Source organism: Alosa pseudoharengus, unplaced genomic scaffold, assembly GCF_046254945.1.
Source record: "Alosa pseudoharengus isolate Yale_2024_CS ecotype anadromous, Long Island Sound unplaced genomic scaffold, YU_APseudo_1.1 YU_APseudo_1.1_scf_7, whole genome shotgun sequence".
In the NCBI taxonomy this organism is placed as follows: domain Eukaryota; kingdom Metazoa; phylum Chordata; class Actinopteri; order Clupeiformes; family Clupeidae; genus Alosa; species Alosa pseudoharengus.
In genome coordinates this window covers 5051877-5070839 of record NW_027468859.1, presented here as the reverse complement: position 1 = coordinate 5070839, position 18963 = coordinate 5051877, and the positions used below count along the sequence as shown (strand labels likewise).

Below are 18963 nucleotides of genomic sequence, written 5' to 3'. Positions count from 1 at the left end.
AATGTTTATGTGACAGGTCATGTTAGATATCTTTTTAGCAGTAAACACAAGCTACGAGCCTGAATATTTGAAGTAGGATATGGATTCATTTAAATTGAGGACAAAATGGGACAGAAACCCCAGTGTGTGGTGTGCAGTGAATTACTGGCACATGAGAGCATGAAACCATCAAAACTAAAATGTCACATGGAAACCAACCAGCCCTGTCAAAGACAAGCCTGTCAAGTAGCCTACTTTGAAAGGTGACATCAGGAGTTGAAGACTTCACAAATGTAATGCCAAACATCAGCATGTTCCAAACAAATAGGCCTACAGGCACTTTGCGTGCATGTGTAGCATGTACAGTAGCTCACCATATCTGGGTCATTCTATAATTCGGGGTACATTTCAAGTGTAGAGTGAAACCAAAAAAATGTTAGGTTTTAATCATTAAGCTTTTTTATAGTCATAGAACACACTTCAAAGTTAACATGACAAGTATTTGCTGAGCTTAAACCTTATTATACTTAAAAATACTTAAAAAGTATTTATTTGAAAAAATTAAGTAATAGTAGAAAAATCTGTCAACTCTGTTAGAGACAAACTCGGGAAATTATATATATTTAGCAAATGTGATACATTTTTAAATTATACCTTTCCTAAGAGAACTTTTAGTCACAGTCTTTACAGTCACAGTAGCAACTTTCAATTTGATAAGATTGCTACTTTTTGTCCTGAAATTTAAAAAAAACACACATTCCACTGACAAGTTTCCAAGAGGTGCATATTTTCTAAAAAAAGGTGGCTTTTACATATAATTTTAAAAATGAAATCCTGTGGTAAAAATATTAATTGTAACACATCTTCTGATATACATTTGAAACAAAAAAAACATATTATTTAGTCATCATTTTAAGAGCAAAATCTTAAATTAACAGAGTTGACACTCTCATTAAATGCTATTGAAAACAGAGTTGACAGCACATCATTGTCAACTCTGTTGTCATTAATCTATGCAGAATAACACAGAATCCCATAATAGCAGTGGTTCTTAACTGGTTCTTATATAAAACCAGAATTTCATGGATTTTAATCTATATTATTGTTTTTTTTTTTAAAAGTTTCATTCCAATAACGCAATAACTGTTGGTGTATCCTCAACATTTTGTTCAAATTAATGAGAGGACAAGCTTAACATATCTCACTGCCTTTCCAAAGTTTCCTGTCAGAGGAATTGACATCTCTCTGTAGGGCAGGCGTCATGCTTCATATTCAAAGTCTGTGTGGATTTTAAGCGGTTTTATAACAGAGTTGACAAGAACTTTGAGACAGACCAAAATTATATATTTTTTTAAACTTAAATATTGCATAATACAGAAAGTCAAGTTGAATACATGAATCTAGTTATGTAAGTAATTTAGTTAATATTTTGTGGATAAATTGGGTCTAAAATAATTATAAAGCATTGTTATTGGTGAAAGGGTGTTAGCATAATTGTTCAAAATTGATTCCATAAAGATTTACTTTTTTGATAATAACTAAATCTTTATCATGGAGATGGGAAATGTACCCCGAATTATAGAGTGACCCATCTGTTGTCTTGAACGGCAAAAAAAAAATATATGGGTCGCGACTTGATGAACATGGAAAATTGTTGGTCCGAAAGGCAGACCTGTTAAGAACCACTGCTATAGGATGTGCAAATAGAAAAGATTCCCACAACAGGTATGAGTCAACTTACAGAGAACAGTTCTCAAGGCACACGGCAGGAAAGTTGACTGGCATCCCTTATTGTTACAAGCAATGCAGTAGGCTTCCTGGTTAATCTTTTTTTAAAGTGGGGCATCCTGGAAATCAGAAGAAATAGGAACAAGGAACTCAAGCACTAGCTTGTATTTTGACCTATTTACTTCCTCTCGCTGCCTTTGCCGTCGCACAACAAAGCACAGAGATAAGTTAGTGTTCCCGCTCTGAAAACTGGTATGGCCTGTGGGAAAATAACCACTGTGGCAGTTAGAAAGTATGAATGTCCGAATGTGAGGAGTAGTTCTAGATTAGGTTGTGCAATATAATGTACTTGTGGTCTTATTTCTAAGAGCATAAGACAAGATGTAATTTGAAGCAAAACAGACATGGATTCAATAAAGACATCTATATTCCCATTTGAATTTCTGTAAACATGATTTATTACATGATACAATGCATGACTTAAAAGAGAACAATACCAATCTGTGGTCAAAAGAACAAAAGAACATATATGTATATATAGATATCAGTCAAATGATTTCAAATTATTTTCAGTTTGTGCATTTCATAACAAAAAAACATCAAACAGTGACCAGACCCAAACCATGTCCTACATAGAAACACTGGTACTGCCTGTGACATCAGTCAGTTACAAAGCCATAGAAATATGCATAATTGTGTCCCATTTGAATGTAAACAGAATATAGTATAGTCTTAACCATACATATCTCAGAGTCGGCAGATACGAATATTTGCTGGTCTAGATTTCATTCCTCACCACCTCTGACCTGTTGGGCTGCATTGGCTGGTCTGACATGACATCTATGCAAAACCTATATCACGAATGTCTAGCTGTTCAGTGTGGTTTACATGCTCTTTGGTCCTACAGCATATGGCAAAATCTCTGAAACCAAGATTGATGCATGATATAGTCCTTTAAACCTCTATGAGTTGCATGCACTTTCATACTGGAGTGTGTAAGAGAGGAAATATTGCATAATTGTGACCTCAATGACCCGATCTGGTCTCAGGTTGCATTGAATGGTTCGTAAAAATCCTCATGTCCATGTCAAGAACAGGAAACAGAGCTTTAAAAAGGGTTTGTTGGTTCCAGGGGTGAGCTGGTTGGTTAAAAGGGCTGTGCAACAGATACAGTAGCTGTTGCAGTCAGTGCAAACACGGAGAAGAGTTGAGGGCATGTGCTGCTGTTTCTTAACTCCCTCTCTCTCTCTCTCTCTCTCTCTCTCTTTTTCTCTCTCTATCATCCCATCAGCATTTTCAGTCTGTGGATTTCAGAGGGAGTAGAACCTTAGAAGTAGTCTCCGGTTCCAGACAGGCATATGTTTCAGCATTTGCACCCTGACCCATCCGGACACCTATTGCTCCCCTTCTCCATAGAGCCTGTAAAAACACGCCGTTGAGCCCACTGACGGACGCGTAAGATCAACAAATCTGCGATAACATTTCTCTGTCCCCATCCCAGCAGCCCTCATTTCCATGTGTCGTTTTGCATCGTAAATGCATCGTAATGCGTTTCTGTTTTCTCGCTTTCCCCCCGGTTGGCCTGGCCTGCGCGCTCAGGTGTCCAGGAGAGTGTGCCACTGACACACCTGCTGACCCTCGGCCTCCCTCATGTGCGTCCAGTGGTCCTCCTGCTCGTCACTGGTGCTGTTGAGGCCCAGGGAGACCCAGCCCAGGCGCTCTCGCCGCTTCATGCTGCTGCGGCGGTTGTACACGGACACGTGCAGGGTCACCTCCGACAGCTGGAACAGCGCCACCTGAAACACAAACGTCTCCTTGTAGGTGGGGCTGGGCTGACCGCGGCACACCGACGTCTTGCACTTGGACATCTGCTTGCCCTTGGAGTCCAGCATGATCAGCTTGACGTAGGTATCTGTGGAGTGTTGGGGGGGGGGGGGGTCGTGTTAATGTCCATGGGTGATTGTAAATATGCAGGGGAATTTAAAATGCTTCCATAGGGATTTTCAACCCAGCTTTGGGTTATTACAAAACATGCAGTGAAGTCTTTAATAAAACTGTAATTTTATTAATTGTAAAAATTGCAACCTATAAACAATTATAGCATTTTTTTTATTTACTCTATATAAGAAAGTCAGTAAAAAATGTAGGCTAACAAACTCCCCTCTTATTAAAGCAGCAACCATAACTCTGGGTGCTCTGATAAGGTTGTGTCAAATATTTCCAGAGGGAACACAAAAGAACTTTCATGAGCATTTTTTCATACACATTCAATATCAAGGGACATTTTATGTTACTTTTCAGAGCCTTTCATTTGTTGTCCACAAGTAATTATTTCCTGCAACATAGAGAACGGAAGGAGAAGGAACGGAAAGACGTGGAGAGAGAGCCATCTAGTGGTGTCTTTGGGTAACACAGTGGCAAACATAATGAATGAATGACACTTTGAGACTGGCATGCATCACAAGATTGTATGGTCTATTTTGCCTCAACGCCTCAAACAAATGTTCCTGACATCCCGAGAGCCAATGACCAAAGCCCTCTGTAAGCACTCCTGCAAAGTCAGGGATTGACAGACATGCCCTGCCTCTCGTCTGAGGCTCTCAAATTAATTTGGAACATGTCAGAAATATGGCAAGCGTGAGGTGTATTCAGTATCAGGAGTCTCTTTACATTAGGATTTTGACAGCTGGAGCGCATAAAAGTCTTTCACACACACACAACTCTCAGGATCCCTTGTGTCTGGGAAAGGGAACAGGGAGAGAGAGACCAAAGACTTCACTAAGCGGAGAGGGAGAAAAGGGAAGGGAACCCCCAGGCAAAAAGGATAGAGCAAAGTGGAGGTGAGGAGTTTCTGTTTCCAGTGAAGTGAGCAGTGTGCTCATTTTACACACTGAATTGATGCATTATAACAGGGGTTTCCAACTGATTATGGCCCAGGGACCATCAGTCAGAGTCAGCCTGAAGACAACCACTGAATAACAGTAGTGATTTCCACATTGGAACTACATTATTACTGTAAATACATGGGTCAGGGACCACCAGCAATGCCTTCACTGATCACCAATGGACCAATATCAAAGTTGGGGCCTACTTGTTGTAGGACATTTGTTGTTTGTGTGTGTGTGTGTGTGTGTGTGTGTGTGTGTGTGTGTGTGTGTGTGTGTGTGTGTGTGTTTACAGGGGGGGGGTGATCGACAGCAGACAACAAAGAGAGGAAGGGGCACATAAACTCACCTCGCATGATATAGAGTTGGCCTCCTATGAACTGCTTTATGCAGCAGAACAGGCCAACTGGGACGCCGTGAGAGAGACACACAGACAAAGGAGAAGCAGGAGGTGTGAAGAGGTAGAGGAAAAGAAAAGTTAAAGATTAGGAGGAAACGGCGTAAGCGACAAACAGGAGAGGAAAACAAACAGTGCGAGCAGAAATATAGATATAGAGTAATCCCACACTACTGAATTGTGCTTTTTTAATGGGGCATCAGCCATTTTGCGTCATCTGATGAGGTCATGTCAAATATTATTATATTATAAGGTCACAAAAAAAAAGAACTTTTATGAGCTTTTTTGAAACACATTCAATATCAAGGAGCATTTGTATGTTACTTTTAAGAGCCTTTCAGCTTTTGCCTTAAGTAATTGAGTTTTTTGTTGTGTTTTTTCAATGAGGCATCAATCATCCATTTTCCCACCTGTATTTTAATGTTGGGGAGATGGAGCAGTATTGTTGCTGCTGTTGGAATTTGAAAGGATTGAGGGTACTGGGTTAAAATATCCTGGATTTAAATTACATTAGATGGTAGAAAGGTTTTGGCACAGTTATCCTTAACATTCTACTAAGAGTAATGGGCGGTAAATGAGCAAACCTAGTTTGTGCTGTAAAAAATTATTTGTTGACTAAACGATGCCTAGTCAAGTCATCCTGTTGCTTTGAGTGGGTTAAGTTGTTGGTCAATATGTAGTGCCAAGTTTTGTAAAATGAACCGAACAATTAATGCATAGTCAATAATTTATCTCTGTCAAAGCAACACGATAAAAGTATCAGGTTAATTATCAAATCAGCACATTTAATCACATTTCATCAATGACAAAATATATAATCGTTTACAGTATGAAGTCTCTTACTAGGCAGTTTGTCAGAGGCATTGTTCTTGAAGTGGCTGCCCTTGATGACCTCGGCGGAGAGGCGTCCGGTGGTGGAGTTGTAGAGGAGGCCCAGGAGGATCTCTGGCGTGGCTGAGTCTCCGGTGGAGTGGTAGGACAGCGCCCCCATGCTGCGGGACACGCTTACCATGGAGCCACAGCCCTACAGCACAGTACAACACAGCACAACATGCACACTCATATAGGGTAGTGTCACTCAGAGCACAACACAGCACAACATGCACACTCATATAGGGTAGTGTCACTCATAGAAACTAACATGGCGATCTATTGTGGTGTAGCCAAATGTGAAGAGTTATGAGAGAATTAAGAAGAATTTGAGGAAAGTCTTAGGGGCCGTTTATACGAGGACAATTGCGAAGGAAGAGGACAAAATATTTTATCATAAGTGCCTTTCGTTTACACGGCGACCCCACCATCGGGGCTTGAAGACGCAAAAATCTGAAGACTCCTTCCAGAGTGTAGCGTTTTGAAGACGACCCGGGTTGCGTCTCCGTCTAAACGGCTAAACCAAAGATCCTTGATTACCTCTCTGGCTAAACTGTCAAATTAGAATGTCTGCGCGTGACGTACCGGGGTTCTATCACACCACCACCCAGCGGTCTGGAATGCATATCCAATCGAATATCACATACTCTTGCGTCTTCATATAAACAAAGATTTCCCCCTGAGAATGCTCGTCTAAACGCAAATAAAACAATGAAGACGAGACGCCACTTCTGCGTCTTCTCTTTTCATCGTCACCGTATAAATGTAGCCTTAGTCATGAATGAATCACTGTTTTATTAGCAAGATGAAGCAGTAATCTGTGTGACATGAGTGTTCTTCCTTTTCTTTCTTTCTTTCTTCCTTTCTTTCTCTACTTTCCTTCTTATCAATCCCCATCTTTGTACACACTTTCAGTGTATACAATCCACTAACCATCTTTCCCACCACCTCTCTCTCTCTCTCTTTCCCTCTTTCTCTCTCTCTCTCTCACACACACACACACACACACACACAGTACTGACCGTGACAGAAGAGCCTGGCTCCAGAGTGACGGGCAGTGCCATCTTGCCCTCCAGGTTGAGCTTGGTCAGATAGAACACCTTCTCGCCCAGCACCTTCTCCTTCTTCATCCGCCGCACACTGTACAGGCGGAACCGCACCGCGTAGTTCCCCAGGGCCTCCTGTTCCACCCGTGAGAACCGGAAGGTCTCCGTAAACACAGGACACGGCCCCTTCTGGACCCCAGTCTTGGCCCGCTGTTTCTTTGTAGGCAGGAGAACCAGGTGGACCTGCAATGGAAGTCATAAACCAGTCGGTGCAATGCAAGGGCTGCATGTGGTGTTATAGGTGCTGACTTATGCACCATCCCACAATAAAGAATGCCGGCTGCAATGCCAAAACAATTGCAGTACCAAAGCCGATGCCAAAGTACTGCATCATTGCATTATTGAAGGGAGGGTAGTATTCATTAGATAGAAACAGGCACAGGCAGGCACAAGGGTTCATTTAGACCACAGGATAATTAGTCATGTGACATTTGCCCTTTGTTTTGCTAACAGTGGAGGGACTGAGGGACATTATTGGTTGGCAATGTATTTTATGTTAGGGAACTTTTATGTTGAATGTCATAAAAACATATTGGTGGTGTGTATCACCAGCACTTTAAAATTAGCAGTGTAAGCTATCACCGTTATGGCTCAAGGGTACATTTCCTGATGTTAAGCTTCTGGGTGAGGATGAACCACAATTTAATGAAGAACACACCCTAACAATCCCTTTTGCCTCATACTGTACTTTCATCTCAGTCATTTCTGGAATGTCTTTAATCTACTTGTTTTCTGGCATCTGTTTCAATCAATTTTTTCACTAAATGTTAATGTATTTCTTTTGCAGAACTCCACGGTCAGTTTGTCCTCTTCCACACACCTGCCAGGACACGTTGCCCGTGCTCTTGAGGGCCGGAATGTCAGTGGCGGCCGTGACCGTCACGGCCAGGCGCTGCTCGCCCGTTTCGTACTCGAACGCCACGTCCAGCGTTCCGTACTTCCCCAGCTCCTCCGGCTCGTACCCTGCAGGAAGAGGAGGCACTGAGGAGTCCTGAGAGAGAGAGAGAGTAAGAGAGAGACAGAGAGAGAGAGAGAATTAGACAGATGAGAAGGCATGGAATAGAAGGTTGAGAACGTGGGAGGATGGCGGTAGATGAAAAGACAGAACATTAAGTAATGCCAGAGATAGGGGCATGGAGTGAAAGAAAAAAATGAAAGATAGAGAAAGAGAAAGAGCAGAGAACAGGATCGCAGGATTTAAAAAACCCAAAGCACAAAAGAGGTCATAGGAAGGCAGGAGCAAGCACAGAACCAGCACTGGAGAGGAGGTTCTGACACAATCAGGGCACAAACAGTCAGGTGCATTTATGTGCATGAAAACCATCTGCAGTCAGCATCCAAACCTTCTTAGAGTTGCCTAAGCTGGTGAAGTAGCATGACTGTGCCTCTCTTTTGACAATTTACAAATGGAGCAAGGTATCCTCAAACCTACACCCACCCCCTCCCACCAACTCCTCCAAATAAATCTTGAGAAAAACAATTATCAGGTCCTTACGACTTCATTTAAATTGGCTTTCATCTTTTTTGGCTTCACCTTCTGCTTTTAAGATTTCATTTAAATGACCTACCCAAGCCTGCACATGTCAACGCCTTTTGTCAACACCATCTATGAGGTGACATCTGTCTATGAGCACTTTGTGCTCTGTACTTAAAAAGTGATACATTTTATTATTATTATTATTATTACTATTATTTTATTATGAAGTGAATATGGCATTCCCCTGCTCCAAATGCAAATGGCCAACATTGGCCTCTGGTACCTAGTCCACCAACAAGCGCTGATGCATTAGGTAGAGACTGTCACCATGCAGCCATAGGCAGACTCCGGGAGAGCAGCAGGACTTACCGAGCCCTGGACAGACTGATGTGTCTCTGGTGTTCCTGAGACAAGTGACGAGAAGACAGGGACAGACACCCCTGCTCCTCCGTCCACAATCTTAAATCAGTCCGTGCTTACTGGTAGCTCAGTAATGTCCATGGCTGCTGCTTGAAACAAGCTGACTCAAATGAGATGGAGACTGTTGATTGATGTCTAATTTGTACAGAGCATCATGATGAGAGGGGATATGGCGAGAGTATTTTGTTTTTTCTTGTGAAACATGTGTTGAGCAAAATGTCTCTGTAATTTCTGAAGAAATGGAATGAACGCTTTTTATTATATGCAAAAACAGTTACGTTTTTGTCAAACGTGATGCGAGAAAGAAAACAATCAACATGGGGGAATCGTTTTTCAACTTTAAAGTCACATCTTTGCCTTCCTCTGCTTCTGATATCTAAAAAAGAAATAATCAACCAACAAAAGAGTTCTGAAAGAGTTAGGTTGCACTATTCTTTGCTTCTCTAACAAGATCCTTGGGGAACTCAAACACAAAGCAGGGATCAAACAGGGATCTAATTTTAGGCCTGATCCATAAACCTGTACAGAAAACAACACAGACTTCCCAGAATCCCCCGAGTGAAGCCAAATCCATTTTTAGCCATCCCCTTTTGCTTTTATGGGGCTAGGTGGATAGGTTACCGTATTTGTGTCAACAAATGTTTTAATTGATTGGGAGAGGTGAGGGGGGTGGGCAGGAGTGATGGGAGGGGTGGAGGTGGTGGTGGAGGTGGTGGTGGAGGTGGAGGTGGAGGTGGAGGTGGAGGTGGAGGTCTTTCGGGCAGCAGCGGGGTCCCTACAGCAGCACACACCGGGGCACGCGTTTGAGGGCCTCCTTTACCTCGGGACCGAGGACCGCCGTGCTGTCGCTGGGAGCGTCCTCTTTCTGGTAGTCCGGGTCATCGCTGTCCTCTTCCTCCTCGCTCTCCTCTTCTTCCTCATCATCATCCTCCTCTTCGCTGTCCTCTTCTTCCGAGTCCTGGGCGCGGGTCTGGCGGGACTGCGGCTGAGACGAGACTTTGTACGGAGGCGGCTGGAGCTCGTTGAGCTGGGTGGAGTGCCTCATGCGATGGACACTGTTAGCTATGGGGAGAGGACAGAGAAGTAGAAGCTAAGTTTAGGAAGGCTGGTAAATCTTGTCACTACTGTACATTAGAGAAAAAATATAACTAATAAGAGAAAGGAAACATAATAGAAGTACTCTGTTTACTGGAGCTTGGGAGTTGGCAGTGTTGTGATAGCAAGCAGCAGCATCGTAGCCTTAAAGGGGATGACTGATGTAATATATCTCTCCAAGTGAATAGTTTGGTGGTAACAATTCTGCTACCTGCTACCTGTCTGAGTGCCTGTCTGAACTCATCAGTCCCTTAGTTCTGTAGTACCTGATTTAGGTCATCCAGAGTAGGATAATTACACTTTAATTACACTTTAATCAGCAGAGCTTGTAGTTGGAAGAGATGAAAGATACACCGGGTATGGAACTGAGAACCTCTTATCTCCATAATGACGGCCTACCCTGAACTGTCGGGGCTTTGCTGTTGTAGGCCTCTTTCTCAGAGTGCTTGCTGCGGTTGCTGCCCCAGCCAGACGTCTTCTGGGGCTGGGAGGCGGGCTCGCCGCGTCTCCACGGCCTCTCCTCCTCGCTCTCTGACGACCCCTGGTCAGTGCCCCTGTCTGGGGGGAGAGTGGATGGAAAAACACTGACTTAAAAGCCAAAGAGCACACAAACAGAGAGCAGACATAATGAAGAGGGAGTGATTGAAAGAAAGGAATTCAGTTCAGTCAATTAAAGATCTGACGAGGCACTGCTTGTTTGAACGCTCCTCATCGCAAAAAAAGAGAAAATGTTGTTGCGTTAATTTAAAGGCACTTTTTCTCTCACAGAAAACCCCCAGTAACAGTAAGAATCCCATGCTGAGAGTTTGATGTTGAGCCTTGAGCCTCGTAGCATCACACATGGGCTATCGGAATTTATAGAAACCCAGGCAGCAGAATGCCGTCTGACTTGAAGGAAAAGCTCAATTCAGACGGACAGGAGGAAACTCAAAGGACTGTAGCCCTGAGGACGCAGTGGTAGCTGTGAAGGACAGAGGTAGCTGTGAAAGAGGAAGAACAGAGGAAGGACAGATCCAGAAGACACACAACGGAGGTGGAGAGCCACACATTCACTCTCTCACCTCCTCCACCGGAACTCTTCTGTGACTTCCCCTTCTCCTTCATCATCTCTATCTCTCGTGAGGATCCTCTCCGACCAGCATCTTCCTTGCCAGCCACGGAGGTCTTTCTCTTATCTGTGGTGCCATTCTTCACCCCTTTCCCAGGTTTGTGATAGTCCTCCACCTCCTCAGCTTCTTCCTCGCTTTCTTTAGCTTCTTCTTCTTCTTCCTCCTCCTCTTCCTTCTCCTCCTCCTCCTCTTCATAACCTCTGTTTGCTTTCTTCTGGCTCTTCTGAGTACCAGATCTGAGCGTGTTTGAGTTGTTCTTCATGTCAGCTGCCTTGGTGGCCTCATGACTGTCCTCCTTGTGGTCATTTCCCTCTGGTTCCTCTAGCTGCCCATCTTTGTTCTTCTTGTTCTGGGAGGAGGAAGAACCTCTTCTGTCCTCCACGTCCTTATCGTCCTGGTTCCTGCTCTGACGGTTTTTTGAGTTTGAACCAGAACACTGATCCTCTTCTTCCTCTACCTGCTGTTTTTCATCCTCCTCTTCCTCATGTTTCTTCTTCCTGGTCTGCTCCTTGTTCTTCTGGGCCTTATTTTTGCGAGACCACTCGTCCTCTTCCTCCTCTTCTTCCTCAGCCTGTGCCTCCTCCTCCTCCTCCTCCTCTTCTTCTGCCTCTTCTTGAGCTCTTCTCCTCGCATCCTCCTTCCTCCTCCTCTCTTCTTCCTGTCTCCTCTCCTCTTGCTCCTCTCGTTTCCTCTCCTCCTCTTTCATCCTCTCCTCCTCCCTGAGTCTCTCCTCCTCTTTCCTCCTCTCTCGTTCTCTCCTCCTCTCCTCCTTCCTTGCCCTCCTTTCCCTCTCCTCCTCATCCTCCTGGTTCCTCACCTCCTCCTGGGCGGCCAACTCTGCCTCCTCAGCTTTCCTGGCCCTCTCCTCCTCCTCCGCCTGCACCTTGTTCATGATGCTGTTGACCTGCTCCGTCAGCTGGTCGCTGACAGTGTAGGTGGCGTCACTCACTGCGCTGGCTAGGTCGTCCACTTTGCTCGAGACCGAGTCCAAGAGGGAGGTGACAGACGGCAAGCTCTGCTGGAAACTCTTAAAGAATGCCATGGTGGCTGAAACCAGTGTTTGTGTTTATTCACAGCTAATGCAGAGCTTCAGAGTAGTTCTCAGGCTCTTTGATCATAAAGTTATGGACTGACTTTTCCTCTCCTCCTTTCATTATGCTCTTAGCAGGGTCCCATCTTCAGGGATGAAGATAAGAATAACAAGAAAACGATTGGAGTTATTCCGACTTCAAGTAATTACTGCTCTTCTGTAGATCCTCACTCTTGATTCCTCCTGGAGTCAGCCACATACATACACAGGGGTGGAACTGTGTCCTAAATAAACATGATAATGATCAAAAGTTTTGTCTTAATGAGATCAAAGAAAATCTGCTGACAGACAAAAAAAGCGATCTCAGAAACGAGCCCAGAGACACGCCTGGGTATGCAGAAGCTTTAGACTCTGAGAATATTAGTTATTCATCCCATAAAGCACTGAAGGGCAAAATTACTTGCAGTTAATCCACTTTCATCCACAAGAAACAGAAACCGAATATGTAATATAATATCAGTACAGACTACATAGTAATATGAGACTATGCACTGTTACAATTACCATATAACTATATGATTTTAATTGTTACTTTTGTAAGAATGACAATAAATATAATAGATATACACACATTTCAGAAGTTATTTAATAACTTCTTTAATAACGCTATTAAAATTCACTTAAAAGTGGGCTGCCCAGTCATCTTAATCAATCAGTCTGCATGTATTTACCTTTCAAGTCTTTCCTGTACTCATCAAAGCAGGAGAATTCACTGGTGTTCTCCACTGACAGCTTGTTACTGAGGTAGAGGAAAAAAAGAGCAATCACCGCCATGAAGACAGCTATGGAGGACAGGATGCCTAGCAACTCAGGAGACACTGAGGAGGAGATAAAGAAAGAAAGAAAAAAAATAGAAAGAAAGAAAGAAAGAAAGAAAGAAAGAAAGAAAGAAAGAGGAAGATAGAGAAGAAGCAGATGGAGAAAATATGTGAGAATCAAGAAAAAAACACAGAGAGCCAGACGAAAAAAACACACAAAAAAACGGACATAATGAGGACAGAAATATTTCTACTAGAAGCTTCTAGACGTTTCCAGGGATTCCTATAGGGAATGTCATGGGGGAATTGATATTAGAGGAGATAAATCCTCTAAAGACTCTCACAGGAGACTAGCAAATAAACTCAGCATTTGTGTTTATCCTGAGGTTTAAATAACACAACTGTGTAACTCATGGAGTTTAGAGGTTAAAATAACACAAGTGAGTAAAAAATATGACTGAGCTAACTCATGGAGTTTAGAAAATACTGCAAATAACATGCCAGCAGTCTTGGAACCCCACCTCTTATATAGATAGAACCTGAAAAGGCAGCAAATATTTCAGTGGAGATATATACATACAGTACATATATATATATATATATATATATATAAACACCCACCTCTTTCTTTTAGAATGAGCCTTTCAACTGCATGCACTGCTAATATGATTCACAAGACATCAAAAGGCAGATATAACATCCCGATGTACTCAGAAAAGAATAGAGCTCAGTCTGCGCTTCGCCCCACTAAAATTCAAAATGTCACCAGCACAGGTCTCCTTTCTCTGCTTGAAAATGGCAGCATTGTTACTGTTGTACTGTTTGACCTACTAAAGCTCACACTCAATTAGTCTACGTGGCTCCCACTCTGTCTACATCTCATTTCAGAGATTCAGCTTCAGCTCATCTCTTTTTTTTACTTGTTCCAGAGTCACCTGACATCCTATATGGCAATCCCACGGCTAGTCAAAAGAAGCGACTAAATAATTCACAGCGCGGAAGAAACACGATGCCACTGTAATTCCCACGAAGAGGCAAGGGAAGGCCTTTAACCAGCGACGGTGTTGTAAAAGCACAAACCCTTGTGCAGACAGGCCAAACACTAAGGAAATGGGTCACTGTGGTGTTGTGTTTCATACGTTGATATACATGAACAGAGGCTATGGTAGCGCATTGTAAAGCTCAGAGGAGGTGTACATGTGAAAAATAAAATAGTTATTAAAGTAAATTGAAGTTGAGACTTTTATTTAGTGTTCATTTGATGGCCTGTATTAACTCTGGGACTTGTTCAACTCAATGGAAATTCAAAATTGAGTATTTATAAGACAAAGATACAGGATCGGTATCGAGTACATGCAGAGATTCTCATGAGATGGCAATGATATAAACACAAACACTTACACTGTGTATTCAAAACATGTCAATTATCAGTTTCTTTACTGACTGTATTGTTTCTGGTTATAAGTACACATTAGATAGGGCATTCACTATGGGATCCAAATTGTTCTTGAGCATTTATGATTCAGTTCTTCAAAATGTGCAATTTCTCACCCTAATGAAATGATCAATGCTCCCACTTCACTACTGCGTGATGCTCTCTGTCTGTTTAGAGGCGACTGCCAGGTATCAATCATAGCTTGCAGCCATACTGCTCAAAAATGCCATAACTGATTAATTTCATACACACTGGACACAATTATTGGGTTGTTACATTTTCTAGCCCATGGCAGTCATGCTCATGTCCAAGTCCAAAATCAATTGAAAAGCAACTAAAAATGTTGAGTTTCTGAAATGGCTCTGTGTTTCTAATAAAATGAAAAATGTGCTGTGTGCAGATAATGCTTTACCAAGAAATCCAGCAAAGTTAGCTATCTCCAAGCATTAGAAAAATGCACAGGCTACGACCAAAATGCACAGGCTAACCACTATTGCCACACAAGCGTTATTGTATTATTTTGAAGTCTCCTTGTCCTCCCTGAGTGTATTACTTTAGGAATCCTAAACTTGTCCATTTTCATTTTCAATTTAATTTATTTCTCCAGCACCAATAAATTGTCTCAAGACACGTCACAGAGCCCAAACGCCTGAACCCCCTAGATCACAGACTTGAGCTAAGGTATCAGAAACGTCTAGCCTACCAGAGGCTCGATGGTGTTTTAAGCCCCCACCGTCGACTTCAAGGCAGCGCTGCGACCGTTGACTTCAAGGCACCTAACCCTAACCTTAACCTTAACCCTTGCCAAACCCAGTGCCTTCCACGCAGCGCTGCCTGGAAGACAACATTGGGGGCTTAAAACACCAAAAGTAACACAATAGAGAAGAGCTAAAACACCAGAAACATCTGAGATTTCACACTATTTAAATGACAAACATATCCATAGCACACACCTGTCCTTGAGCCTCGGCTACATTCTAAAGCGCTGAGGAAACAGCAGGAGATCCACTGCAGGCTATACTGGAGAGCCGTTACCTAACTCGAGCTGGATCTGTGGAGGCAGCTCTCTGTGTACAGGAAGAGCAGCTGCTGCTCTGTACAGGCAGTGTGCATGCATGGGCCTCCAGGCAGCTGACTGGGTTGTTTGTGTCCCAGAAGGAGGCAGGATGCAGCACTGGAGCTAGTCCATGCTTCTGGGCCGGTTATGTAATGCACGGCACAGCAAGATGCCTCTCCACATCTCACAGACACTCCAAGTCATGGGGCTGCTGTATGCATGTCAGCCTTATAGGCTGAGGCTACAGCTTATTTCATATGGCATGGCAGCTTGCTTTTAATGCAAGGGCATGCAATTTCCCATCTGCAGGGTTATGTTAGGAAATACATTACACAGAAGAATTGCAAGCAATTCTTTATGTTGAACTTCCTGAACATATGCTTATAGTTCACATGCTTCATAATATAAGGTTGAAATGTATAATACATTTTAAATAACAAGCATTCCTTTCCATTTGTGGTAAAGTTCTAGATTCAGTAGTTCTACCTGTGCAAAGCTATTTTGATCCAGAGGTAACCGTTTATTTAAAGAAACCCAAATGTATTAAGGGACTCACCTGGCCCCTTAAATGTGAATGACATGTGAGCCAAGGAAATCTAGTCCATGTTTACTTAAACTACTGTACAATGGTTAACCTGCTGTTGTTTTAACACTGTTTTCTGTCACAAAGAGAGAAATAGAGCCGATGGCACTAAATTAAACATGGCAGCAGGTCCAAAAAACCTGATAGCTCATTTATAATTCACGCTAGATGTGATATAGGACCCTTCTGAAGACCCAGGCCCATAGCTGTTCCCCTACACTTAGCCAGGCTAGCCCACCACAAACTACCTGCATACTGCAGTCTCACCCTACAGCCATGCAGAGGAGCTCGCCAGAGTATTAAGTAGCCGACTTCACTCTCACTGTAGATTTGACTCAAACCTTACTGTTGAACAGATTGTGCCTACAAACACTATGGCTTCCTTTGCTATTACTGACCTGACTTGTCACTATGAGCCGCAAAATCAGTCTGACTCTGACACAATACAGTGTTAGCTTAGGCAGGCTGACAGCAACTGCATCACCTGCACATAATAAATTATAGAAGCACAGAAGAGTGTGAAGGACAGAAGGACAGAAGTGGGCAAGCTTTGACGAAAACACCGTGCAGGTTTAGGTGGGGGTGGAGGTGGGGGTGTGGAAGGGTGCGGGGTAAACGTACCTCTTCTGGCACATATGAGTTCATGGATGCCACAATTCCGCCCCCCTCCTGAGGAGAAACCAGTTGTTGTTAGGGCATATATAAAACACTAACTCTAGGCTACATATGCCATGCCATGATTATTGTCTCCACTGATCTGTTAGTGAGACACATCAGCTGTTTAACATCAATTACTTGCATCAATCTTTAGCAAAGTAATTCGATTAAATAAAAAAAATCTGATGTGCAACTACAATGGTCATTGTCAGTTTTAAAAAAAACACTTTAATACAATAATTTTCTTCTGTTTTTTTCCTGAGTTTGCACATGTGTTATTGTTTCTGTACACACACACACACACACACACACACACACACACACACACACACACACACACACACAATCCCTCCCCACTCACTTTTTCTCTTTTGTCTTCGCTATGAAAAGTGTATGAATTCCTTTGTCAGCTATAAAAGAATTTAATTCTGCCTACAAACCACTCTATTAAGAGCACACGCTGTAATGCTGACACTTCAGGAATTGTAAACACACCTTAGGTCATCACAATATCATATGAAGAGGCTATGTAATACTACACTTACAAACTGCATCACCTATTCTCTTATATCTACTGTTTGATAGGGTTCCAGTTGTTGAGTTTTCAAATACTTTTGTTGGCTACATATTTTAAAATTCCTTTTATATTGTTTATAAAACATTCATGAACTACAGTGCATTTGTTATGATTATGGAATAGGCCTTCCGGCCTTCAGTATTGACTCTAGCTGTTTCATATCTGCGTTGATAGAGGCACCTGTAGGGTTATTACCAAGTAGATGAATATAGTATTTGCCGGAATGATGTTAGATATAACCTTCTACCAATTAAGGCACTAGAGAACACTTCAGAATGTGTAAAGCATTACACTTACTTTAATAAGTTTGTTGTCTACGTTTACGTTCAACTTGAATTTGTTATAAATTATGTGTTAAGCCTTTGCATTAATTTCATTATCGTTGTGTATAAAATATCAACTAAATAAACTTTACCTAGATTCTTTCTTACCAGTGGAGTCTATACTTTGACGATTTCTTTTGGCATTGGTGACAGTGGACATACACACCAGGGTAACATAAACTTAATCCATATCAGACATTTCAGACAAAATCAGAGATGGGTGATTATATCGTCAGAATGAGTTTATGTATTAACATTTCCCTGAATGTGTATAAAAAATAATTTCAAGCGTTTAAGCATAAGTCACTCAGTTCAACCTCCTGCCATGAATTAACTCTCACTCTCTTTGGAGGCCTACGTGAGACTGGACACCTGAGAGTCACTGCTACGCTGTGCAACACTTAGGGTATTTAAAATATTTACTTAGGCAAGAGAAAGAGAGTAGTGAAGGCTTGTTTCCATAGGGTGTCGAACAGCAAAGGAAACAGCTTCATTTCCAAACTGCCCCCATAAACGCTCAGAGTCACTCGTACAGCAACTAAGCAAAAATGTCTGTTGTATCTTTTGCTCCACATAAAAAATGCCCATCTTAAAATGGCATCTTCCATATCGACATATTGTAGATTTTATGTGATGTAAAACAAAACATCTATCGTACGCTATTATCTGACATTTCCGACGCCTGTCCTTTTTTAGCTGAGCTGAACTTCTCTCCTAGCAACCTATGGTGCTGTTCATTCAGGACTACTCGCAATACACCGTCACAGGACAAGGTCTGCATCAATGCAGTTGCAGCTTGTACCTCCCCGTTTCGCAGCAACAGGAACAGATCGATTTCAAGCCGAAGGTAAACTTCACCCTATTCAGTTTTAATCTGTCAGCAACCACGTTGGCGCAGTTCCTGAAACAACCTGAGTCAACACAGGTCTGTCCCACACGAAGAACGGTAATAACATGTATCATAGTAAGCTAAACTTTGCCACTCACCCTCAATCGCCATGATGTGCAGTTTCTGATAAGACCAACGCTGGGTGTAAGCAGTGGAGTAGGTATATTTCCATGTTTGAGGAAACAGGAGTCTTGTCCGATGACAGGACGAGGTAGCCTACAATAGGCTGCGACGAAGGATACGCAGGCGCTGGCGCGCGAGCAAGCCCACACTTCCCCTCCCTCCTACCCCCATGTGCATCCCTGTTATGTAATTTCGCTGTCCTCCCGTAAGACCCTGCTCTCTACCATGCCTAGTGAAGGTTGTGTAGAGCACATCATTGTCGGACATTAATGGAATAAATTATGACATGTATGACTTGAATAGATTGTAACATTTCACAATCAACAAAAATAAATCTCTCTGCAGGATGTCTATCTGATATGTGTGTATGTGTGTGTGTGTGTGGTGGGGGGGGTACCTTACTGG

At 42.6% G+C, this 18963-nt stretch overlaps 2 protein-coding genes across 2 annotated transcripts; both read right to left on the bottom strand.

Moving 5' to 3' along the window:
• Positions 1–2213: 2213 nt before the first annotated feature.
• Positions 2214–18616, bottom strand: syt14b (synaptotagmin XIVb). The gene is made up of 9 exons (XM_076272097.1): positions 18534–18616; positions 16611–16658; positions 12828–12974; positions 10357–10515; positions 9683–9924; positions 7786–7956; positions 6882–7148; positions 5833–6013; positions 2214–3619 (listed from the first exon to the last, which is right to left on the bottom strand). Exons 1-9 carry the CDS (start codon positions 18544–18546, stop codon positions 3303–3305), a joined length of 1545 nt encoding a protein of 514 aa, XP_076128212.1. The 5' UTR covers positions 18547–18616; the 3' UTR covers positions 2214–3302.
• On the bottom strand, positions 10860–12108 carry LOC143110224 (uncharacterized). Its single transcript, XM_076273111.1, has 2 exons — positions 11265–12108; positions 10860–10918 (listed from the first exon to the last, which is right to left on the bottom strand). The coding sequence occupies exons 1-2, from the start codon at positions 12106–12108 to the stop codon at positions 10860–10862; spliced, it is 903 nt and encodes a 300-aa protein (XP_076129226.1).
• Positions 18617–18963: the final 347 nt, after the last annotated feature.